The 25670-nt window shown below is 52.9% G+C and overlaps 1 protein-coding gene across 7 annotated transcripts in view; it reads right to left on the bottom strand.

Moving 5' to 3' along the window:
* The window catches only part of Pacs2 (phosphofurin acidic cluster sorting protein 2), a 70958-nt gene extending 45288 nt beyond the window's left edge, over window positions 1-25670 (bottom strand). For 5 of the 7 annotated variants that reach the window (XM_058582284.1, XM_046453240.2, XM_058582285.1 and 2 more), the window contains exon 1: window positions 25517-25669. In XM_058582284.1, coding sequence (XP_058438267.1) covers window positions 25517-25635 — 119 coding nt within the window. In that variant the 5' untranslated portion in view covers window positions 25636-25669. Of the gene's footprint in view, window positions 1-25516 lie in introns of all 7 variants that reach the window. The other 2 variants (XM_058582287.1, XM_058582286.1) reach the window with 1 other exon arrangement.

The raw sequence follows: 25670 nt of genomic DNA, 5'->3' as shown, positions 1-25670 counted from the left end.
GGGCCCCAGACCTGCTGACCCTGGGTTTGTCATGAGGGAACACTAAGGGGCTCTTGTTTCTAGGGCTGCCCATCTGAGCAGCATGCCGTGTGGGAGCAGGGACCACAGCGGCAGCTGGCCAGGCACCCCGTGTCCTATGACAGGAATGCTGCGGGCCAGCACCCGGGAGGGCTCGCAGTGCCTGCCCACCCACTCCCCTGCCCAGCAGGTTCCCTCAGGCCCCCCTCAGACTGGGCCAGAGAAGCTTCTGCAGCCGTGGCATGACAATCCTCCCAGAGCAAGCTCATGAAGACACCAAGGCTCATTCCACCAGCATCTCAAACACTTGGCACCCTCATGGGGCCCTGCGGCAGCTGCCAGCTCGCACTGGCTGAGCTCAGCTTTCCCCAGTGTACAAGCCTTATCTAGACATAGCTGCTACTGCTAATGAGGAGGAAAGGTCACAGGTGTCTTCTCTGTGTGTGTGTCCCTACCAGCAGCACTCAGGGCTAGGGCAGCCGCTAGGGAAGGCAAGAGTCAGCCAGGCTCTGCACGGATGGCCTGTGTAGGCTGAGACCAGGCTGGCACCCTCCACTGGGCACCCAACCTCCTCCCCATGACCCCAGCAGAGGCCTCCCAGGGAAGACAGGTGGCAGGTGTTGGAGTAAAGCAGGCGCCATCACACAGTGCCTGCTGGAGCACACCCTGTGCCCCTGCATGTCCATGGTGGGGAGGTCCCCAAGGGAAGACAAGCCCGGACCTCGTGAACAGACCCACCATGCGCCATCAGCTTTCGGGAGGATCCCCACCTTCACACCCACAGGGCTTGCATCCTCTGGCTCAGTGACCCACAGGTCCCAAGGCCAGTGCACAGTGCGCAGATCCACCTGGTCAACAGCCAGGAGGGAACCCAGGTCTGCTCCCACCCCCACCGTCTGCACATTTGCAATCCACGGCCTCCCAGGCTCAACTCCACAGCCCACACGGTGGTCCCCCCAAGGGAGCCGGGGACTTGTCTGAGTGCCCTGAGCTGCACACTCCAGCCCCCTAGCGCAGAGGCAAGAAGGTCAGCTCTGCACCAGCTCTGCTGTATGAGACAGAACCCAGTCAGTGGGCAGCTGTCCTCTTGGTGGGGGCAGCCTTCTAGGCTCCCCAAGGCCCATGGGTCCTCCAGGAGCCTCAGTACTCAGCTATCTGGTGCCGGCCCTGTCTCCCATCTCAGGTTCTGGGAACTGGCTGGGAGACACCGTCAGGGGGAGGCCTAGTGGAGGACAAGCCAGCATAGAGCATCGCAGTAGGATACCACGGAGGAGCCCTGCAAGCCAGAGTCCACTGCTGCGGGCTGCTACAGCATGGCAAGATCAGGTAAGGATCTGAGTGAGACATACCAGCCAGGAGTGACGCTGAGCAGGGCCAGGCCCCTGACCCCCAAGACTGTCCCACAGTCTCCACCAGCAAATGTGCCATGCTGCCTTCGGTAACTGAGGCCCAACAGGACGGGAACAGTCCCTGCCCAGGACCTGGCTTCATGTGAGCCTGGCGCCCTCGACAGCAAGTCCGGTCCGTTGCGGGGTGTTTCAGCAGACACAGATCCCTAGGGCTGACCCCAGGAAGGCCTGCAGAACTCATGCAGCAGGCCTGCAGACTGGGCTACCATCCTGAGGCAGCCTGCACTGTGGCTTGGGACTACATCCACAAGAGTGACTTAAAGGAAGGTGAGGGGTCAGGCTGGCCCCTAGCCCTGGGGTCCAGCTGGACCTCCTGCCTTCTGCTCCTCCCTGATGGTCCACAGGGCAGAGGGAGAGGGGTAGGCAGGAATGTGAACACACTGCGGGGGCCTGGACAAGGGCGGTCCCTAAGTTTGCTTGTCCCAGGTACATTCCCAAGGTTTGTGTCACAGGCTCCTCCAAAGCTGGTGGCACCAACTAGGGCACAGCAATAAGCAGCCAGAAAGAGGGACAGTGTCCTGGCCTGAGCAGGACAGTCCATAAGTTTCTACAAGGGCCTGACCAGTGCCCTCCAGCTGACTGCTGGCAGCCTGTACTGTGTGGTGCTACCAAGGCAGTGCCACCAGGGAGTACCTCTGTGGGACAGTCTCCTGATGAGGTACCTTCCAGGGCAGGCCTAGTACCTGCTGGGTGTGGGGCCTGGCATGAGGGCAAACTGGAGTGGCACAGGTGTCAGATGATGGGCGTGAAAAGAGGCCCCAGGGCCAGGAGGCAGGGAGCAGAGGGGCAGCACAAGGGTAAGGCCTGGGAGCAGGTGGAGCCTGTTGTCAGCACTCTCCCAGGGCCAGCACATGTGCCTGAGGTGAAGACCCTCCATGCCCAGCAGGCACCTGCAGGCCTCCCTGAGAGCGTGGGTCGTGGTGGGGAGGGTACAAGAAGCTCTGGGATCCCCTCTGCCCAGCGGAGGGAAGGTGCACAGGGCTGAGCTGGTTTAGGATCAGAGACTGCGCCTCTGGCAACAGTAAGGAGTGTGCAGCCCGCAGGACGATGAACGGCCCTCCAGCGAGCTGACCAAGGCTAGCCCTGGCTGCCACCGTGCGAGCCACAGAAAGTCCTGTGGTCCATTCCCAAAATATAGGATTTAGCTTTAAATGCAAAATTACGTGTGGGAGAGGAGTAGGGAAGGAGGGAGGAAGAACGGATGCACAGCTGGAGGGCAGATAAAACAAGTGGTCACCAGCAGGTGATCACCTGCTGTGGGACACCTGAGTGGGACACACAGGAGCCGAGAAGGAAGGGACCTAAGCAACAGAGAGGAACTGTGCACGTGCCAGCTAACCCCAGGGGACTTTCCTACCTAGAGAACACAGGGAGATGGGGACAACAAAAGGTACTTTTCTTCAAACAACCCAGCAGGAGGCAGTAAAACCTAGGTGATGTTCCGGAAGACCGTGTACCCCTAGGTACTCTCCAATGAGGAACCAAGGAGGGACCACGCTCCAGGGGACAAAACACTGGTCTCTCAGTTCCCAGCCACCAGGCACCCGACCCTACATGACTGTCATTTACGCCCTCCAAAGCAATGCATTCTGTACTGATTAGCTATGTTTTATCTAACTGGAGATTGTTTAAAGCCCTCTATAATTTTTTCATGCTGCCTTTATTCAGAGGCCAATTATTCAACTCTCAAGTGCACTGAAAAGAGAGAGAGGCTTCCTCCTTTGGAGAGTCCTAAGGGAAACCCACTGGTGGTGGGGGAGTAACTCTTCCCCACCTTAACCTTTGATTTCAGCATCCCCCATGGCTCTATTCCCAAGGTGCAGGCCCACCTCATGTCTGAGTCATACTGTAAAATCTGTGACAGGCTCTGCTTAATTTCTAAAGGGTCAATATACATTGGTAAAAGTGAAAATGTCTCTGAAATTAATAACCTACACATTTTTCTAGGTGCCCAGCCAATCAAAAAAAAAAAAAAATTAGTTCCTATAAAATGTTTAAAGTGCAATGTTCATTGCTTTTAAGGACTTTTCTTTGACAGGAATAACTGATTTAAAATGTTAACTAGACTTATCTAATACCTTGGTTTTCAATGGGTAACCTAAATTAAAAATGAGTTTATTAGATTTAACACAAATGAGATAGACATTTATAAATATGTGTGCTAGAAGAGACAACTGATTACTTTGCAAAGTTAAAATACTAAACAACATCAACTGCTAAATTTAAGTGTGCCTGGCTTCTTAAATTCATAAGGTAACATATATTTGGATCTATTAAATGTGTTTTTACAAGTTGGTAAAACAGTTTTAAGCTTGCTTTGCTTTTGGGCCTAAACTAAAAGCAAGGTTATTAAGAATTAAAATTCTAACAGGTATAATTCTATATGTAAAGAATACAAAAAGTTTCAGCTGTATTCTAATGAAAGTACTATAAAAAGCATAAAGTATTTTATCTTACTAAAAAGGAGTTATTTGTCTAAATTTAGAAATTTCATAAGGATTGTTTCAAAATTTGAATTTAAGAAAGGGTCTAAAACAAACAAACAAAAAAGAGATAAGAAAGTTATAGGGGCTGGAGTCATGGCTTCGTGGTCCAGCGCTTGCCTGGCATGTGTAAAGCCTTGGGTTTGATCCTCAGCACCACATATAAATAAATAAAAGATCCACTGACAACTAAAAAAATTTTGTAATATTTATTTTTTAGGTGTAGATGGACACAACACCTTTATTTTTATGTGGTGCTGAGGATCGAACCCAGGTCCCACCCGTGCTAGGCGAGCACTCTACCGCTTTAAAAAAAATTATAAAAAAGAAAGTTATAGGTATAAAAATACTTTTTAGTACAGAAAACTGGAAGAAAAAATGTTTCTGAATTAGAAAGTATTTTGTATGATAAAGTAATTTTTTGGTGCCAAAGTCCAACATGAAAGAGGACAGAACTAAGGATGTAAACAAGTTGTAGAATGTCTGAGTAAGTTGCACAACGTTTGTGGAAGGTAAATCTCAAAAAGTCTGTATATGTGATTAAGTTGGCTATAAGAAAAGTTAGCACAGCCAGTCAAAATTATTTAAGGAATATCCTAAGGTTAAATTTTAATGTACTCATATGGAACAAAGTCTAAAATATTGATCTGTTCTTATCAAGATAATTTCTGTTAGGTTTTATTACTTAGGGCAACTAAGTCTTAAAGGAATTAGGATTTGTAGTTAGGTTATTACAGAATAGTTGACAACCCGAATATATGTGACTAGAGATACACATACAGCTGAAATTAAATATGTTTCTCTAAGCCCTAAGTGTTAATGTAAATATTTGTCAAATGAAAGTTAATACAGAGCTGGAGTTGTGGCTCAGTAGTAGAGCACTTGCCTTGCATGCGTGAGGCACTGGGTCTGATTCTCAGTATTACATAAAAATAAATAAAGATATTGTGTCCAGGTGCTGGGATTGTGGCTCAGTGGCAGAGTGCTCGCCTAGCACGGGCGGGACCCGGATTCGATCCTCAGCACCACATAAAAAATAAAGGCATTGTGTTGTGTCCATCTACACCTAAAAAATAAATAAATATTAAAAAAAAAAAGATATTGTATCCATCTACAACTAAAAAAATATTTTTTAAAAAAGGAAGTTAAGGTAGGTTTATAGGCAAGGTAACCAATAAGTACTCTATTATATATCATATCCTACATAAAAGGGCCCCACTGCCATTTTAAAAACTTGGCTTATATCTGTTTGCTTTGACTAAGTGTATTTCTGATCGTTAACACTGTTTCCTGAATGCATAAGAGATTTAATGCTAGTTTAGAAGAGCACTTTACCAAGCTAACGTTCTCCAAACTAAAACTGTCAGTAGCAATAGTCTCCTTCAGATTTATACCATTGAATATTCTGTAACTGAATAAAGGTAATGTGTTATCAATAAATTTTATGTTACTTTTTAAATTGGAATGGAAAGTTTTTTTAAATGTTTATTTTTTAGTTGTAGTTGGACACAATAACTTTTTTTCACTTATTTATTTTTATGTGGTGCTGAGGATTGAACCCAGGGTCTTGCACATGCGAGGCGAGCGCTCTACCACTGAGCTACAACCCAGTCCCTGGAATGGAAATTTTTTTAAATACTTTTTTAGTTGTAGATGGACACAATATTTTATTTGTTTATTTTTATTCAGTGCCAGGGATCGAACCCAGTGCCTCCCACATGCTAGGCAAGCACTCTACCACTGAGCTGCAGCCCAGGCCTCTGGAAATTTAAATGCACTTTTAAAAGATAAAACTTATTATCTTATTAAAAGATAATAAGGAAAGCCAGATTTTGCGGAACACGGAAACATTTCGCCATGTTTTTTTTTTTTAATTCCAGGAATTGAACTCAGGGGCACTTGACCACTGAGCCCCATCCCCAACCCTTTTTTAATTTTATTTAGAGTCAGGGTCTCACTGAGCTGCTTAGCACCTCGCTGTTGCTAAAGCTGGCCTTGTCGCTGTCCTCCTGCCTCAGCCTCCCAAGCACTGGGGTTACAGGTGTGTACCACCACACCCAGCATATTCTGCCACTTTTTCCATAAAAAGAAAGTTAGGAGCTCTCTTAGCTTTTGATTGATTCATATTTCAGATGTAATGATATATTATGTTATTTGTCAAGAGCCCCCCCTCACCTGAGATAAAGCTTTGCCTCTAAACCTACTCCATGTTGGGATGGCTCCAAAGTGACCGGAATTAAGCACATTTAGAGTTATATTCAAAAGATAGATTTCTAGTTGCAAAAATTATTGTGATCTCAAATATGGGGGATATAATAAAAAACTTAAACTTAAGGATTGAATAAATTGTAAATGACACTTAAAGATTATAAAAGAGTTTTAAAAGAAAGTAAAATTTATAAAGAATCTCCTACATGATTGAGTAAATTTATGGGTCTTTGTGGAGGCAAAATAAATACTAAAGTTATTAGGATTATTATAGAAATGATGTTTCTTGGTTCAAAGCTATTATACAAACTGAATATGTTTTTGCTCTTGTTAATTTCATTTTTATTTTCCTTACAGAGTCACCCAACTTTCTGTTCAGGGGGATCATGAGGACCCCAGAGAATAGGAAGTCGCCCAGTGCACATTCTGCCAAGAGGAGGCTCATTACAGAACTTCATAACTGTTGCCTGTTAAGAGTTTTGCAAAAGTGCTGCTTCTAACAGAACCACCTGAGCTAACTGAGATACTAATCTATCACCTACAGGAAAGACAGTATGGTGCACCACCCGTGAAGCTACTTGAGTGCTCTTTTACTTGGTACTGAGCCATGGGGGACTTAAGTCTCCCCTTGGGAACGATCCCAACATTCCCGTGTGTAGACTGCCAAAGGCGTGAGATCTCTGTCCTCGCTCTACCAGTGGGACAGCTCTTGTAGCTTCGGAGTTGAGCGTGACCCACTGGGTTTGGACAGCCCACCTCCTGCTTTATTTGATGAAGAACATTCTACAGAAAATCTTTGAAGTTCCCTGTATAAATAAACCAAATGCAGGCTCACACTCTCTCTCCTCCTAGTGTGGAAGCTGGACCACTAAGGTCGTAGAGCTGTCCTGCCCCCGCTTTTCAAACTTACTTCCGTGTAGTGTGGTCTTTCTTATTTCTTAGCATTATTTTGCAGCCAGTTCACTCCACACAGAGAAACTCCAACTCAACCACCCGTGTGGGATGTGGGCAGGAAGACAGGATTAAGGGTGACTTCCAGCACTAATACTGACCCCAATTAAATGAAAGGAGTAACTACAAAATTATAGATATTTAAGTTATAACTTGTTACTTCTGCTTCAAGATTGGTGAAACTGACCTGCTGGATGTTTAAACCCAAAACTTAGAGACCAAAGTCAAGGAAGAAAAAGGGCTAAGGAAAAGGCAGCCAATATTTTGGCCCTTGCCTGCTAAGGTCAGCAAGGACCCAGGGAATGATGGGACCCCTTCTAAGGGTCCTGCAACTCAGGTGAGTCATCCAACCTTCTGATCAGGGGGATCATGAGGACCCCAGAGAACAGGAAGCCGCCCAGTGCACATTCTGCCAAGAGGAAGGTCATTGGAGAGGGAAATGTCCCTGATGGGTCAGCAGGACCCTGACCCATCCTGGCAGATATCATGACCGGTACAGGAAAACTAAAGGAGCCAGGAGGCTTCTCAGAGGTCTCCAAGAGTGAACTCTGAGGAATCTCCACTGGCCCTAAGAGTAGACAGGAACAAGGTCAATTTTAACCACCTTGGTCTTGAACACCTTGCAGGAGAGTATAACCCAAGCACAGCCATACCTTGGCATTTAATAAAAAGGTGGGGGGCAATGGTTTTTGTTTGGTTGGTGGTTTGGGGTTTTGTTTGGTTTGGGCTTTTTATTGGTTTGTTTTACTGAGGATTGAACCAGGGTCACATACCCAGATCTCTTTAATTTTTTTAAAAATTTGAAACTGGGTCCTAAGTTGCTTAGGGCCTTGATAAGTTGCTGAGGATGGTCTCCAACTTGCAGTTCTCATGCCTCAGCCTCCTGAGTTGCTGGTATTACAGGTGTGCACTGCCCAGCCAATGGTTCTTCTGATGTCAGTTGAGATGTGCATTTGTGCCAATCCTCCCCAAAGTAAGTAAAACTGGGAGATTATAAAGGAAGAGTTTTCTACAGGAAGGCCTGATAAATATCACAAAAGCTCTGTTAGAGTCACAAGTTTGTCCTGAGTCAATTTGAGACCTACAAACCTTCCTAACCTCCTGCATAGGCAGACTTGATCTGTGTTTCTCAGGGTTTTTTGTTTTGCTTTGTTTTTCTTTTCTTTTGTTTTTGCTGGTATGATTATCTAGCCCTGATATTTACTATGAGCAGCTATATGGGCTCCCTTACGTGGGAAAGCTACAGAATCCCCTACCATGGCAACTAAAGGCCAATTTCCCAGAGTATACTAGCCATATCCTTCACTTTATCACCCTTCAGGTTATAGAGATTCCTTGCTCATCGGACTCCTCCTCTGGAGTCTGCAAGTCTTCACTTCCAGCCTGGCGACTTGGAAAACAGAAAAGCTTCCATGGAGCCAGAAAGGACCTCATGAAGTGCTCCTCATCACTGGGAAGGCTATCCAAACTGCTATAAAACGGGACTTGTTACCACGGGCAGTTTCCATCCAAAAAGTTAATACGTCTAGGATGGAGGGCAATACCAAAGGGCACAGAAAAATGAAAATGAGACCCAAAGATATAAAAAAAGGGGGGTAGACTTGTGAGAAATAGAAAGTCCAGTGGTCCGTTTTCAGAATACGTTATTTAGCCTTATAAATGTAAAATTACTAAAGATCTAAGAAAATCAGCCAAAGAATAAATAGAGCAAATGGTTACCAGCAGTTAACACCCAAGTTTCATAGCCCCTTGAGAGACAGGAGGTGAGGGGAAGCATCTAGCCTGACCAACAAAGATAAATTTTGTATATGCCAAAATACACTCAATTCCAGAAAGGCCTTTCTACCACTAAGGAAGTTTAAAACCCAACAGGAGATGGTAAAAGCTAGGCGTTGTTCAGGAAGACTCTGCACCCCACAGTACTAGCCAATGAGGAACTGGGGAGGGACCCTGAGCATCAGGGGAGAAGATGCGGAGTATAACTACTCTGGGTGCCTGGCTGAAGACACCTGGTCTTGCAGACGGTCACAAAGCTCTGCTTTCCGTGCATCTTTTGTCTCTCAAGTCTATCTTCGGGTTTGGACAGGTGAGCATGTTTCTCACAACCAGAATCACCAGGGAGAAGACAGGAGCTGCCTGAGGCTCCCATAGGCCTGGAGCTCTGACCTGTGTGCTCAGTGCCAGCAGCCCAAGGCAGGAGCAGTGGCATACAGGTGTGACCTGGGATGTATCAGCCACCCCTCTGGCACTCAGGTACACAAAGTTCCACTCTGGGGCCTCCTGGCGCCACATAGACCCTGAACAGCAAGTGCAGAATGAAGACCCTTTGCCTGTGTAGCCTCAGCTGGGAAAGGACAGCTCCATCATTGTGAAAGTGCCATTTGCCCTTCATAGCACCCTGTCCCAGCTCCTCCGGCAAGGAGACCTCTGGCTTCCTGTAGGCTCAAGCCCCACCCACCCCCATTCTCGGCAGCAGTCATGCTGTAGGCATGACTGTGCCCTCAGGTTAGTTCAATGTCCCCAGGGAAGGGAGGAGCCCACTGCCCACCTCCCTGCATAGGCAGGTGTGTGGTTCACCCCGTTCCTGTGCTCGGCTCCTTTGGACCAGCAACACCATGCGAGCGCTGCCAGGGAGCCCTGACCTCCACTATAGAGACTGTCACCAGCTGGCTGGGCCCACCAGCCTCCTCCTGGTGAGACACATACGATTGGCTGGCTCTGTGAAGGAGAGTACTTTGGGACAACAACCTACTGTGACCCACAGGCTTTTTTCTGTGAGGGGATGCACCACGGCCCTGCAGGGCCATGTTGGCTGCAGGTCTGGGGGGAAACACCCAGGTGCACATACTGGCTGTCCCTAGGACTGCCCTGAACAAAAGAACCCCTGTGAGATGTCCTTGCATGGTTCTGATCTCTGAAGGCTTCAGCCCAAGGGGAGGCCTCCCACCACTTGGCTAACACCCCTGCAATCCCTGGAGATGCCCAAGACCCCAGACCCTACTCCATGAGTGGAGATTCAAGCTCAATCACCAGCCAGTCCGGTCCCCAATTGGGGACAGCAGGCTAGCTCTGGGTCTTCGAGCTTCTCACCAGGTGGGAAAGGCCCCAGCGGCAGGAAGCAAGTATCAAAGTGCCAAGCCAGGGGACTTGGAGCACCTACAGCCAGCATGGCCGGCCACTCCAAGGTCCTGCAAGCCACAGGCTCACTGCAGCAAGGCTCTGCTCAGCCCGTGCTCTGCTGCTTGCAGCTCAGGAGCACCTCACTCTGCAGCACCCTTACCAGAGGCAGCACAGTGGTGTCACCTTGGTGCCCTGTGATGCACCCAGATGCCCAGGCACGCCACGGGCCACGGCCGTCTTCTGTCTCACATGCTGTCCACCTCAAGGAGGGACACTGTACAGGTGCTCCACAGCACCGTACGTCCCCACTACCTCAAATGCCTGATTGCAACCCTGAGTCCAGTAAGGTCTGACACCTTCTCTTCCTCGGTGACCTTGGTGACGTGCAAAGACAAACTACTCTTCTCAGTGAGAAAAGAGGTGCCTCTGTAATTTATTCCTAAAGGGACTGGAAGATGCTACAGAGGAAGTTCACTAGAAAATCTTTCTTAAGTGAGTCAAATCAAACAAGTCCTTCCTTCCTTCCCTCCTTCCTTCCTTTCTGTTTTCTGTACTGGGGTTGGAACCCAGGCGTGCTCTACCATGAAGCCATATGCCCAGCCCTTTATATTTTGAGATAGGTCTCACTAAGTGGCTAAAGCTTCCCTTAAACCCGCTATCCTCCTGCCTCGGCCTCCTAGTCCCAGGGACTGCAGAAGTGGCCTCTGTGTTTCCTTTTATTCTCCACTGGGCAATACAGCTGCATCATCCATGTGATCTGAGCGACTCACCTTCAACAGAGAGGCTCCGAACCCTCTACCGTGCTGGGGAGGAAGCATGGGGAACCTGCCCCTCAGAACCCACACTCTGGCAAGCAATCCCAGCTCCTAGTCAGCCATGGGCCATCTGTGGTTTGAACAACCCAGAGCAGAACAGCGTCCACATCCCTGAGCAGTGTCCAAGCTGTACATCCCCCAGTAGGTAGTGACAGTTGTCCCATGACTGGTCTTCCAGTCCCCCGCCTTGGGCCTCTGTGCAGTGGTGGCTGGTAACACAGCTGAGGCCACACTGCTCCTGACACCAGTGGCTGAAATGTCACATGTCCAAGAGACTTGCTGAGCCCCAGCAAGGACCAGGGAGGCAGTGGGTGTGGAACAAGGCCATTGTGATCATGCCCTTTTCAAGAGATCAAATTCCCCAGGAGGGAACGGATAAGCAAGTGGAGACGGGTGTGGAGATGACGCCACAGGCCACCTCTGGGATCCCTCAGGAAGTGTGGCTGTGGTAACAGCCATGTGTGACGGGAAGAGGCTCTTCTCCATACCTCCCACCAAGGGCAGACCAAGTGGCACCCCTTCCTTGAGTAGGAAGTCCACAGGGGTCTGCTCCTTCTGAAGGCAGTGCTGCATGGAGGCGATGTTCTCTGCTGATGGAGTAAGACCTGGGAGCCCCAGCCAACCTCAGGGGCCTGGAACAGCAAGAGCTGGCTGCTGCTCTTGGGGCCTCGAGCACTAATTAAAGAAGCACTGAATCTGCAAGCTGGCCAGCTGCTGTGGGATGCAGGGAGGCTGCCCAGGCCACTCTACTTCCCACATGCTCCCCAGGCTGCCATGGACCCCACTTCTGAGGGACTGCCAGTGCTGGTGGCACCTAGTATGGCCCTCAGGTCACGGATGACCCCTCGTTGAGTCCTCCCTGGCCCTGGTTGCTGGCTCTGCCCTGATGAGGCAAGCTCTCCTGTGAATCTGCCCAGCCCCTGCACTAGCACCCTTGCCTCAAGGTGAACACAGAGCCATGGCAGTCATCTGGACACTCAGGTCACAAGAGCCTAGACCAGGGCAGGTCTTCACAGAGAAAACTCCCCTGCAAGAGGAGCACTGAGAACATGGAAGGGCTATCCTGTCCCATCACTCACGGGCCCCGCACAGAGCATCCCCAGAGTAGCACCCAGCCCTCTTTCAGCACTCCAGTGCAGAAACTTGAGGGAGAGCCTGGCCACAAGGCACTGAGCTGACAGCAGGTCGCCAGCCTCCTGCAAGACTCGTGCCAATGGTGCTTCAGAGGCAACCTGGAAGAGGCATTAGGTCCACTCTCAGGCTGACAGGAATGAGCCCACGGGAGAGGCTGCCAAGCCCGACCTGTGTCAGAACTGAGGATGAAGGCCAACATGCTGACACCTGACCTCCGATGTCTGAAGATACCTGGACAGAGCCTACTCTGCAGCTCCCAGCCAGGGATGCAAACTGCTGCAAAGCCCATCCCACCAATGTGACCGGAGGGAAGCCAAACACTGCTGATGCCTCCTGCAAGGAACAGCTGCGGGATCAGGTTGAAAAAGATGGCTTAAAGTAGACCAAAGATTCTGGTGGTGTCCCCAGCTGTCAGCACACGTGGCACTCTCAAAGGGCTGCAGAGTAAACAGCCAGGAGGAAGGAGCCAGAACAGGGACAGGTCTGCATCAGTGCACAGACACAGGAGGCAGAGGCCGGGCAGGCTCACTCCCTCGGCATCTCTGCCTTTCCCTGGGCAGAGGACCACGTTGGTGAAAGGGGCATCTCCAGGCCTGGCCCCGCCCAGGGGTGTGTGAAAGGGGCTTCTCCAGGCCTGACCCTGCCCAGGTGTGTGCCCTGGCCTAGCTAGGGGAGGGGGGAGGGGGACACAGCACTGGTCGACACATGCTGTCCTGGTGAAAGATGAAGGGAAGCTGGACATCATGGCCACTGTGCTGCTTACCTCGGCAGCCAGGTGGTTCCCAAGGCTGTCAGTCTACCCACATGTGCAGAGCTGCCTGCTAGAGCAGCTGTGGGGAGTGCAGGCTGCACAGGTGGAATCGAGGCACAATCTGGGAAGGGCAGAGCTAAGCAAGGGGTCTGACCACAGGGTCCATACTCCACATGCACCTGTCTGAGCTCAGACTCCTGTATGGTGAGGCCCATCCTACCTGCCTGAGGTGGAAGTTGGAGGTAGAGGGGTGGTGCAGAGGTCTATGTGGGGACCAAACCTGCCCACCACTGTACCACCAGTCCAGTCCACGTGCTCTGTCCTGACCTGTCAGTCTCCACACTGGACACTCAACAAATGCAAGCCTGACCTTTGGGCAGAAGCCCATCCTGCTGACAGTGCCCTTGAGGCTGGGCTCAGGTGAAGGGATGCAGGTCTGTGGCTGGGAGGCAGGGGATGCCCAAGCCCAGCTGCAGGACCCTAAGGAAAGGCTGGCTTAGGGTGGGGTGAAGGGCCCCAGGCCCCAGGCCTGAGTGTCAGAGCATGAAGGCAGAAGTGCCTGCTTCTCTGGCACCTTCCACCACCATTTCCATGTCTCATGGGGCCAGTTGCCTCTGTGTGGCAGGCACCTGCACGAGAGGAGACCTGAGGCCACAGCCTCAGCTGCAGAGACTCCTCTCTCCCATGCATAGAGAGCAGAGCTCCCCACACAGGCTGGAGTCTTTGCAAGCATCAGCAGAAAGTACCAAGTGCTGTTGCTAGGGACTCACCAGCTATGGCCCCATGCAAAGCCTGCCTTGGCTTGGGAACAAGCACCTGTGTCTGTTCCAACCCACCTCCAGAGCCAAGGGGACAGGGCTCTAACCCATCGACATGCCATTCCCACCCACCTCCAGCATGGGGAGAACTCAGCTTCTAGGGCTGGGGTTGAGGCTCAGTGGTAGAGCACTTGCCTAGCACGTGCAAGGCCCTGGGTTCAATCCTCAGTATCATATAAAAATAAAAATAAGTAAAATAAAGGTACTATGTCCAACTAAAAAATAAATATTAAAAAAAAAGAACTCAGCTTCTAAATCCACTCACACATGATTTTGGGGCTACCTGTCAGTACCACTGTGGAGCTATCCATGGTAGCTGGTAAGTCAGCTGCTCATACGCTCACACACTTGCACCTGAGAGAGCCGCAGCCAGAGGCTCTGTGCGTATTCAGCGAGAGAGTCCAGCACAGCGTGGGAGAACAGCAACCCAGGCGCTCCCCACACCTATACGCTTCCTGCCTGGACCTGAGCACCCCTCCTCAGCCACCAGCAATTCTGGCCACGCCGCCTGTCTCCTGGGCTCCCAAATGGCCCTCAAGACCCACTGAGGTTGCCCTGCCACCTCCACACAGCCAAGGAGATGCCAACTGTCACACATGACTGTAGAACGGCTCTCTGCATCGGCCTTGCTACACCCAACTCCTGCCCTTAGAAACTCCGTTCTTTCAGGAGCCAAAAGAGAAGACGAGACACAAGGCCAATTCCAGGCATTTCAGATTGCCTACGGGCACCACAGCCACCACTGGTTATAAAGGACATGCTTCCACTGTGTCCTGCCTAGGCAGCGTGGGCCACTGCTTCCTCCCTAGGGACTGTAGGCACTGCTTCCTCCCTGGGCACCTGGGCCACTGCTTCCTCCCTAGGGACCGTGGGCACTGCTTCCCCCCTAGGGACTGTGGGCACTGCTTCCTCCCTGGGCACCTAGGCCACTGCTTCCCCCCTAGGGACCGTGGGCACTGCTTCCTCCCTGGACACCTGGACCACTGCTTCCTCCCTAGGGACCGTGGGTACTGCTTCCTCCCTGGACACCTGGACCACTGCTTCCTCCCTAGGGACCGTGGGCACTGCTTCCTCCCTGGACACCTGGACCACTGCTTCCTCCCTAGGGACCGTGGGCACTGCTTCCTCCCTGGGCACCTGGACCACTACTTCCCCCCTAGGGACCGTGGGCACTGCTTCCTCCCTGGACACCTGGACCACTGCTTCCTCCCTAGGGACCGTGGGCACTGCTTCCTCCCTGGGCACCTAGGCCACTGCTTCCCCCCTAGGGACCGTGGCCACTGCTTCCTCCCTAGGGACCGTGGGCACTGCTTCCTCCCTAGGGACAGTGGGCACTGCTTCCTCCCTGGACACCTGGGCCACTGCTTCGTCCCTAGGGACTGTGGGCACTGCTTCCTCCCTGGGCACCTGGGCCACTGCTTCCCCCCTAGGGACCGTGGGCACTGCTTCCTCCCTGGATACCTGGACCACTGCTTCCTCCCTGGGCACCTGGGCCACTGCTTCGACCCTAGGGAATGTGGGCACTGCTTCCTCCCTGGATACCTGGACCACTGCTTCCTCCCTGGGCACCTGGACCACTGCTTCCTCCCTGGACACCTGGGCCACTTCTTCATCCCTAGGGACCGTGGGCACTTCTTCCTCCCTGGGCACCTGGACCACTACTTCCTCCCTGGGCACCTGGTCCACTGCTTCCTCCCTAGGGACCGTGGGCACTACTTCCTCCCTGGACACCTGGGCCACTGCTTCGACCCTAGGGACTGTGGGCACTGCTTCCTCCCTGGGCACCTGGACCACTGCTTCCTCCCTGGGCACCTGGACCACTGCTTCCTCCCTAGGGACCTGGACCACTGCTTCGACCCTAGGGACCGTGGGCACTGCTTCCTCCCTGGGCACCTGGGCCACTGCTTCCTCCCTGGGCACCTGGACCACTGCTTCCTCCCTATGGACTGTGGGCACTGCTTCCTCCCTAGGGACCTGGACCACTGCTTCGACCCTAGGGACCGTGGGCACTGCTTCCTCCCTGGGCACCTGGGCCACTACTTCCTCCCTAGGGACCGTGGGCACTTCTTCCTCCCTGGGCACCTGGGCCACTGCTTCCTCCCTGGGCACCTGGGCCACTACTTCCTCCCTAGGGACCGTGGGCACTTCTTCCTCCCTGGGCACCTGGGCCACTGCTTCCTCCCTAGGGACCTGGACCACTGCTTCCTCCCTAGGGACTGTGGGCACTGCTTCCTCCCTGGGCACCTGGGCCACTGCTTCCTCCCTGGGCACCTGGACCACTGCTTCCTCCCTGGGCACCTAGGCCACTGCTTCCTCCCTAGGGACCGTGGGCACTTCTTCCTCCCTGGGCACCTGGACCACTACTTCCTCCCTAGGGACCGTGGGCACTGCTTCCTCCCTAGGGACCTGGGCCACTGCTTCCTCCCTGGGCACCTGGGCCACTGCTTCCTCCCTAGGGACCGTGGGCACTGCTTCCTCCCTAGGGACTGTGGGCTGTTCTTCTACACAAAATACTCAGGACAACAAAGGCATTCACAGCACTGGGTCCATGGAGGACCACTGCCCACTTAGAGTGCCCACACAATGCTCCAAGGCCAGGACAGAGAATTGGTCAAAGGCAGCTTTCTAAACCTGTGTCCTAAAAGCAGACTCCTGCCCTGTGAGCCATGAAGGGGAAGAGAAGATGGAGCCTGGTCACTCCCAACAACGGAGCAGCCCTCCTCTAAATCCCAGGGCCTCCGGAGGCAACAGGCCCTCCCAGCCTGCCAGGGATGCGTTCCCAGGAAATGCCAAGCCCGCAGGCAGGCACAGCCCACACTGGCCTCCTCAGTATCTCCTTCCTCATCCCACCCCCTCAGATTGCTGCACTCTTCCCGCAGAGTTCATCTCCAGCCCTGCGGGAGCCCTCTGACAACCCCCATGTACACAACCCCCATCCCCACCCCAGTGGAACTACCCCCAACCAGCACACCCCTCTCCCAGAACACCCTCAGCATGGCCCAGAGACTTCCCACGACTCAAAGCAAACAACATTCCTTAGCATGACATCTAGTTCAACTACAGGGACACTCACCAAGCAGCTACTCAGGACAACCCTGGGCCGGGGTGGGGATGGCACCAAGAGAGATTGACACAGCACCCACAATGGGAGCCAGAGCCGCCCTGAAAGGATGAATGAGTCCTAAAGAACAGTGTCAGCACGTGGGCACGACGGGCTGCTCCTGCAGTGCCATGCCACCCTCCTCATCTGGACAGGGAGCACAGGGGAAGGGCTGACATGTTCACAAGCATCCCAGAGGTGACCCAGACTGGGGCAGAGGCCACAGCCCTAGAGAAAGGGAAAACCTGCAACCCACAAGGCAGAAGCCGTGACCCCTGCTGAGCACCACAGGAGAAGCCCATGCTTGGCCACATGGTCAGGCAGCCATCACAGGGAAGGGGCCACCAAGCCAGACCTCCTTCCAGCAGTCCTGGCTGGCCAGCAGCTGGCTCCCCCACAGCAAGCCAGGAAGCCAGAGCCTGGCGCTGCCATAGCTACGCAGGAGACGCTTCGGAGCCAGCGCAGAGCCAGCACAGAGCCAGCACACCTGCGGTGACAAGGCAAACAGACAGCTTGGACAAGCAGAAATGCAGCTCCAGGTCTGCAGTTGGGGGGGGGGGGCCTGCGATGCATCTCCAGACAAAGGGGGAAACAGAGGAGGTGAGGTGAGAAGGGCTTCAAGTCAGGCAAGTGCTGCCAGGAGGGGCAAGAGCCAGACCTGAAGCACATGCAGGGGACAGGAGGGCTGGACTGCACTCTGTGGCTCTGCTCTCAGGGGAGGTAGACACAGCCAGCTCTCACATGTGTGCCCCGAGGTCAGTCCCCAAGGGGGAGGGGCAGGGATGACCTCCACCAGGATCCTGGGGAAAACAGAGAGAGAGTCAACAGAGCCTAGGCTGAGAGTGAGGGAGAGCAGACAAACGCGGGCAGGTTGAAAAAGCCCCAAACTAAACCGGGACATTATTAGCAGCGGGGAGCAGGACGAGAATGGAACCGCAGGTCAGTCAAAACAAGGACAGGCTGGGCACAGTGGCCAGGCCTGTAATCCCACTACTTGGGAGGCTGTTGCAGGAGGATCACAAGTTCAAGGCCAGCCTTAGCCACTTAGCAAGGCCCTTATCTCAAAATTAAATAAAGCGGCCTGGGGTGTAGCTCAGTGGTAGCTCATTCCTGGGTTCAATTCCCAGTACAAAAAAAAAAAAAACCAGTGGCACGGTGGCACTTGCTAGTAAGTTGATGGCCAAAACAGTGACCTAAACCAGTCACCTGGCCAAGCCCAGAGCCCCTGTGGAGGGAGGCGCTGGGGGGGGAGGCACAGAAGCAGGGAACTGGGCTCCTCCTGCCCGACAACAGCCAGGGGAAAGGAGGTGGGGCAGCTCCTCCAGGGCAGAGGACCACGGAAGGCGGCTGGAGGAGGACGGGCTGGGGGCTGGGCTCTTTCCTCTGCTGCTCCTCATCCTCAGGGCCCTGCAGAGGCTGGAGGCTGAGCAGTCACCAAGTCAACGTGGGCAGGGGAAATGCTGGCAGGGAGGCGAAACCAGGAGGATCACAAGTTCCAGTCTCTCTAAGTCTCTGAAGGAAAAAAACTGATAAACTAGGGCACAAGGGCACACACCTATAATACCAGTGGCTCAGGAAACAGGTAGGAGGATTCCAAGTTCAAGGGCAGTCTCAACTTAGCAAGAATTTAGTGAAACTCTGTCTCAACATAAAAAACAAAAAGGGCTGGGGATGTGACCCTCTTCTCTGACTACAACATAACTGAATTAGAAATTAGTAATGGGAAAAAGAAAAGAATTGGAAAAGCGACTAAAAAACACGCATGTTTAGATATTAGGAAAGTGAAATACTCCATTAAGTTGAAGAAGAAATAAAGAAAAATTTTAAATATTATAACCTGAATGATATTTCATAAAAAGGTTGTAAAGTACAACTAAACCATGAACTTTTTTCGGCGGAGAGGATATCAGAAACTGAACTCAGGGGCACTCAATCACTGAGCCACATCCCGAGCCCTATTTTGTATTTTGCTTAGCACCTTGCCATTGCTGAGGCTGGTTTTGAACTCACAATCCTCCTGCCTTAGCCTCCCAAGCTGCTGGGATTACAGGTGTGCGCCACCACATGCAGCTAAGCCATTAATTGTGAGAGCACGTGTGGCTATAAATGCTTATGTGGAAGGAAAAATAATTAGTATGTTATTTATCTTAGGAAATGAGAAATGAGGGGTTGGGGGCCAGGTGGTGACAGAGTACATGCCCAATAAGCTCGTGGCCTGGTCCAATCCTCAAGACCAAAGAGAAGAAAGACAGCATTAGAAACAACAGAGCAAAATAAACCCAAGCAAATCAAATGGAAGACAATAGAGAACTAATATTTATTTTCAAAAACTGATGGGCCCACGAGGCACTATGGTACGTGACTATGATCCTAGTGACTGAGGCAGGAAGATGGCAAGTTTGAGGCCTGCCTTGAGAGACCCTGTTTCAAAATAAAATAAAAAGGATTGAGGGGTATACCTCAGCAGTAAAGTGCTCACCTGCCATGTGCAAGGCCCTGCTTTAATCCCAGTACCCCCTACACACACACACACACACACACACACTCCCAAATTGGTGGAGCCTTGGGTCAGACAGATCAGGAGTAGAGGTCCACATGCGTGAATAACCATCGTAACCAAGTTCACGGAGACTGCACTACAGACCAGCAGACACCAGGGGACAAGAATACATAAACAACATTATGCCAGTAACCCTGAAAATCTGGACAAATTGAACAAATTCTCAGAAGACTATAATCCAAAACTAGGGGAAAAGGCATTCTACAGCCATTAAACACGTAGTTAAACTTTCCACAAAGAAAGTCCAGGATCAGGATATTTCATAGGTGGATTCTCCAGACATTCCTGAGCAGACGACCCCAGCTGAACACCAGCGGTGCCTGATGCAGCAGAAGGCCCAGGTCCTCAGCTCACAGTTGGAGGGAGTGGGCACCACAGTCTGCCAGGCCAGACAGGAAGGCTGCGACTGGACAGAACAGCATGTCAACTCTACTTGAGGTAGAACAAAAGAAGCCAAGGCCACCAGCAGAGCAGCGACAGCCAGGACAGTGAGGCGAGAGGGGTCAGAGGGCGGGAGACTCACAGCCAATTCCCCACCTGCAAAAGACAAGACACATGTAGAAAAAGCAGATCGTGTATAGGGAAGGCACGGGGTTAAAACAGTCAGATCACCTGAAGTCCAGGGCACACAGCCAGCCTGCCTCACCCGGTGCCCACCCAGCGAAGGTCCACGCCTGGCAGGACCTGACCCACAGAACGTGGGTAGAGACGAGCACCTTGCTGCTTCCCTGCCCACTCCTGGCCCTAACGGCCGGACTTGCTCCTCCATGTAGAGGGCTCAGGGGAGCAAAGCCACAGAGGGAAGGAGGCTGAGGTCCTCCCCTCCCACCTGAGGAGAGCTGACCACCAACCCAAAACAGACTGAACTTGATGGGAGTGAGTAATGAGCACCTTCAGCTAAGCTGCTGAGATCTGGGAGTTCAGTGCCATTCATGGCTTGTGTTCCTTACCTATTGTGGCTTGGGGTAGGTCACTCATCCTAAGCCTCAGTTGCTATCTGCAGGATGAAGTTAGCAGTACAAACCCAAACACCAAGAAAAAGAAAGAGAAAAGAAAATCAACTGAAGGCCAGCCACGGGCAGAATCCGGCTCAAAGAAACAAAAAAAGTTCTAGATGCTGGCAGCCCACATGAGCTGGGGCTGGGGATGTGGCTCAGTAGTGAAGCACTTGCCTAGCATGCTCAAGTCCCCAAGACTGCAAAGACAATCAATCAATCAGCCGATCTTTTCACTCCAGCAGCAAGTGATGAAAAGCTTACTTTCACTGTAATATCAAGTGCCAGCCTGCAGGAGTAGGTCCAACCCAAGATCCGCACGCCTGAGGGCAGGTTCTACACTGCTCTCAGGACAAGCACTGAGGACGGAACCCTCAGGACAAGCAGTGCCACTCCTTCCACCTGCTCTGGGATCAGGGACTCCCACCACAGAGCACACCGGGGCATGTGCAATTCAGTGACTGCAAGTCACTCGGGCACTTAAAACCCTGCCTCCAGTCACAGTCCCCTGAGGCCAAGATGAGTAACACACCCAAACACAGAGCCAAAGCCATAAAAAGCTTCCAGAAGAAACAGAAAAGCATCTTCATGACCTTGAGATTGCTTACTCAGGACACAAAGACCACTAACTGCAACACTGGACTGCACCAGAACCTGCTCATCCACAAAGGCCACGTGCTGGGCATGGCAGGCACGTGCCTGAGGTCCCCACTACCAAGGAGGCTGAGGCAGGAGGCTCCTGGAGCCCAGACCGACACCAGCCTGGGCAGCCCAGCAAGACGCTGCTCTAGATAAAACCCACCACAAAGAGAGGAGAGGCAAACTGTAGCCAGGGTAGAGCACACGTAGTCCATGCATCGGCCACCACAAGATCCACGATGGCCAAGCAGAGACAAGCTTCTCACACCTCACAAAAAGGAAGGGCCCACAGCCGTGAAGCAGCGCTCAATACAGGGCAGCCCACTGAGAAGCATGTCACAGCCACAGAACCACTGAAATGGGAACGCACATCCCAGACTGCTGGCAGGATGAGAGATGGTTCCCATCTCGGAAACTGGGGCTTTCTTAGGGTCAGTCATACCCACCCCTGTGGCCAGTTGTTACCAAGGAGAAGTAAGAACAGCCGGCCATAAAAAGCCCCATACAGCAACAGCACAGACGCTTCCAATAGTACCAGCCCAACTGGGAAGAGCCCCAGGCCCACCAACAGGTGCAGCCAGACCAGGGGCGTCACTCTTCACAAGAGAACACTGTGGCACAGGGAGAGGAACTGGGGCCCATGCTGTATCAGCCTGCAGCTTGATCCCACCCATGTGGCCTTCTGGACAGCTGGCGCTGCTCCTGGGTGGAGAGTGGGAGGCACAGGGGCTGACTAGGGAGGCACAGGCCCCTGAGGGTTCTCGGTGCCTCCCACAAGCACACACCTATCACTACTCAGTGCATGCGGAGGACCCAGCTCCTGGCGCTTGAATGCATCTGCAACACCTTCACTCCACAAGCCAAGAAGCAGGCAGGGTCTGCAGATGCCAAGATGTGTGCCAAGGAAGGTGCATTTTGTGAGCACACAACATTTAAAGATGAATCAGTGAAACTCAACATGAAAGGAGATCCAGTAGGAAGAGCAAAGGCCCACGATGGCCAAGGCTCTGTGGAGGGCAGGTGGGTACAGGCTGTACGGCACAGGGTCTCAGGGGCACTCTGGGCATCCCAGCAGGGGCAGGGACACTCTGGGAGGCAGGTGCCCCCCGCCCATGTGCCACAGCACAGCCACAGAGGAGGGATACAGCTGGAGATGCTCTCAGCCAGCAGTCACTGGACAAACACCACGACACTGGACCCTTCCTCCTCCGTGGGCTGTCATGGCCCCAGGGCCCTGGCACAAAGATCCCAGGGGACAAAAACTCTCCTGCTTCCTCTAGAAAACCAACACAGGATGACAAACCCCAGGCCAGCCCCAAAGGCACATCCAGGGCAGAAAGACCCTGAAAGTGGATGAGCACTTCAACACCGGCGGCTGGGAAAGGAGCTCCGTTTCCTGTAGAAACTGCTGAAGACCAAGTAGGAAAAAAGAGAAATAAAACAGCAGAGAAACGAACAGGATTTCCACTGACAAGGAAACAAAATGGCCTAGATTCATGATCAAAGAATAATATTAAAGTTAAAATCATGGTGCCTGGCACCACGGCACACACCTGTAATCCCAGCAACATGGGAGGCTAAGGTAGGAGGGTCACAAGCTCAAGGCCACCCTAAGGAACTTAGCAAGGCCCTGTCTCAAATAAAAATAAAAAGGGCTGGGATGTAGCTCAGTGCTAGAGTCCCTGAGTTCAATCCCGGGTACCAAAAAAAAAAGGAAAGAATAAAAAAAAAAATCACAATACCATTTCACACCCCCACATTTTCAAAAATTAAAAAATCAGACATGCTGGGCACAGCAGCGTATGACAATGAGCCCAGTGACTCGGAGGCTGAGACAGGGAGAACGGCAAATTTGAGGCCAGCCTCAGCAACTTGTAAAAAATAAAAAGAACTGGGATATTCAGTGGTAAAGCACCCGGGGTTCAATCCCCAGTACTGCAAATAAATAAACAAACAAACAAACAAACAAACAAATAAATAAATTAAATAAAAGTCAAATGTGTGTTGGCAAGAACATAGAGCCACAGGGGTCCTGCCCACTGGTGGGACCAGAGTGGACACAGTTCTGGAAAGCCTCTGGAAGGACTGCTGAGCAGGCACATGCCCACACCTCTGATCCACACTCGAGGCAGGTCCACAGGAAGAGACTCACCCAGGAGACAGGCTCAAGAACATCTACAGCCACAGCCCCAAACTGGAAAGCAGCCAAAGGTAAAGGGAGGGAAGAAGAAACCAGGGGTGCTTCTGGGGAATACTATGCAGCAATTAACACATCCACAACCACCAGCACAGGTACAGCTCAGAGAGCTAAAGACTGGGCCAGAACCAGAAGTGGGAAAGACACAGGGCAAGGATCCACCAGCATAAAGTGCTCAGATGAGCAGTACTAACCACCAGGTCATCCAAGCACAAGTGCACAGGGGTGCCAGCAGAACCCACTGGACAGAGGACAAGTAAAGTTGCCATTGCACCTGAGGAGTGTGCACCATCTGCTCTGCCCACCCAGTCCCCCCACCTGCACACTGCAGAGCCAGCCCAGCACCAAGAGCTGCCCTGCTACCTATCCTAATCAGCCTCTCCTGCCTTGCCTCCACAGCTTCCCCTCTCAATAGCAGCTTCTAGACCCCTGATGAACAGAGCCAAGCTCCACAGTGGAGCTGATAAGACACCTGGCCCCTCCTCCGCCCTCAGACTCCCCTTTGCCTGAGGTTAAAAACTTCAGTACTAGCCAGGCATGGTGGCATGCACCTGTAGTCCCAGCTACTCAGGAGGCTGAGGCAGGAGGATGGCTTGAGCTCAGGAATTCAAGACCAGCCTGGGCAACACAGCAAGACCATGGCTCAAAAAACAGGCAAGCAGGGGCTGAGGCTGTGGCTCAGGGGCAGAGCACTTGCCTAGCATGTGTGAGGCACTGGGTTCAATCCTCAGCGCTGCATAAAAAACTAAATAAATAAAGGCATCCTGTCCATCCACAACTATGATTTTTTTTTTTTAAATAGGCAAGCAGGGGCTGGGGGTGTAGCTCAGTGGTAGAATACTTGCCTGGATTGTGCAAGGCCTGGGTTCAGTCCCCAGTACAACAAAATGCACACATACACTCCTGCACGTACACTTTGCCCCTCGTTTGGGGAGCCCAGGAGGCTGCTGGAGAGGCACAACAAAAGCATGCCCTGCTAGAGAGGCAATAGGGGCGGTCGGCAGGCAGGGGAGAGGCTCAGGGAGAGCCAGCAGCCAGCAATGGAGGTCCAAGGACTGGGGTTGATGGCAGTGAGGCAGTCAGAGAGAGTGAGGGAATGAGAAGGTCAGCACCGCCCCTGGTGAGGAGTCCGATGCTGGGGCAAGGCAGGCCTGGGAGTCACTGCTGATTTTGGTTTTGAGGCAAATGCTGTTCTTCAGGTCTCCCACGGACACCGTGTCCTCCAGGAGCCTCACCGGGTGCAGGAGTCCTGCTGAGCACCTGCCTTTCCTTTCCATAAGGCACCAAAGCCCTGGGGTCCTAACCCCAAAAGAGCAAACCTCATCCTCTGTATCCTCAACACCACGCTCATAAAAAACTGTTGAAGGAGCCAAAGCAGAGTGCAGCAGGCCCATCTGAAGCTCACCTGCAGGCGAACACAGCTCCACAGAAGCAAGCCCTCTATTCACTCCTGGGGTCTCCTCGATGGCACACTGGCCACATCTCGGGCGGATGGCACTCTTTGAGATGCCCACTGGGAGGTCCACTCGCCCTCACCTCTCCCTAGGGAGAAGCCTCACCCCACCTGCTGCCCCCTCGCCTGGAGACTGCCTTGTAGGAGAGCTCTGTGACCCCTCAGCCTGGGAGCTCCTGCGCAAACCAAGCAGAAGTCACAAAAGTTTCAAGCTGTGCGGAAGACATGGGGGCAGCGGCGCTGCAGTCCACGTAGAGTGTGGCTTCTCCCAGCGCTGGCCCCTGGGTAAACCTTGTCCAGTCCTTACCACAGGCCGAGTGGGCGGTCGCCTACCGAGTGAAGGGCAGGGAGCCTTTTGCAAAATTAACGGCCCGAGGCAAAGAGCAGTATTGATTCAGGAGTCTCTGCAAGACCAGGCACATGGCCACACAGGTAAGGAGAGGACGGACCGCCCGCCCCGCCCCGAGGGACAAGCCGGACAGACGGCGAAGCTGGAAACCCTCCGCACAGGGGTTACGTCGTGATCCCAAGTTTGCGCGTCCTCGGGACCCTGCGCCCGACGAACACTCCCAGGCCGCTGAGGTTTGACAGTGCCTCCGGACGCGACGGGAAATCTGTGGAGCCCGGAGGGGAGGGCTCGCACCCCAAGTCCACTCCACGTCCCGCACCAGGAGGCAGGTGTCACGGCGCTGCAGGCTGGGCGCGAGCCAGGCGAGCCGCAGGGCCAGCGGACAGCGCAGAGCCGCGGGGCAGTGGCCCCGCAACCCGGGGGCGCCCGCTCAGGGGCGCGGGGTCCCAGCCGGGCTGCAGGCCCCGGCGCGGGCAGGTGCGCGCGGACAAAGCGCGGCGCGCGCGGGCGTCGTACCTGGGCACGCAGCTGGGGCTGGAGCCGTCCACCTCCCAGGTGGCGAACAGGTTCATGGGCACCGGCGTGTTGAGCGCGCCGGGCGCGCCGGGGAGGCCGAGGCGGCCCCGCTCGGCCATGGCGCCGGCCCCGCCGTACCTCGGCGGCCTGGGGC

This window comes from Marmota monax, unplaced genomic scaffold (assembly GCF_021218885.2).
Source record: "Marmota monax isolate L192 unplaced genomic scaffold, Marmota_monax_Labrador192_F-V1.1 WCK01_AAM20220418_F8-fsc00190, whole genome shotgun sequence".
In the NCBI taxonomy this organism is placed as follows: Eukaryota; Metazoa; Chordata; class Mammalia; order Rodentia; family Sciuridae; genus Marmota; species Marmota monax.
The sequence above is the reverse complement of the archived record's forward strand: the minus strand, read 5'-3'. Positions and strand labels throughout refer to the sequence as shown.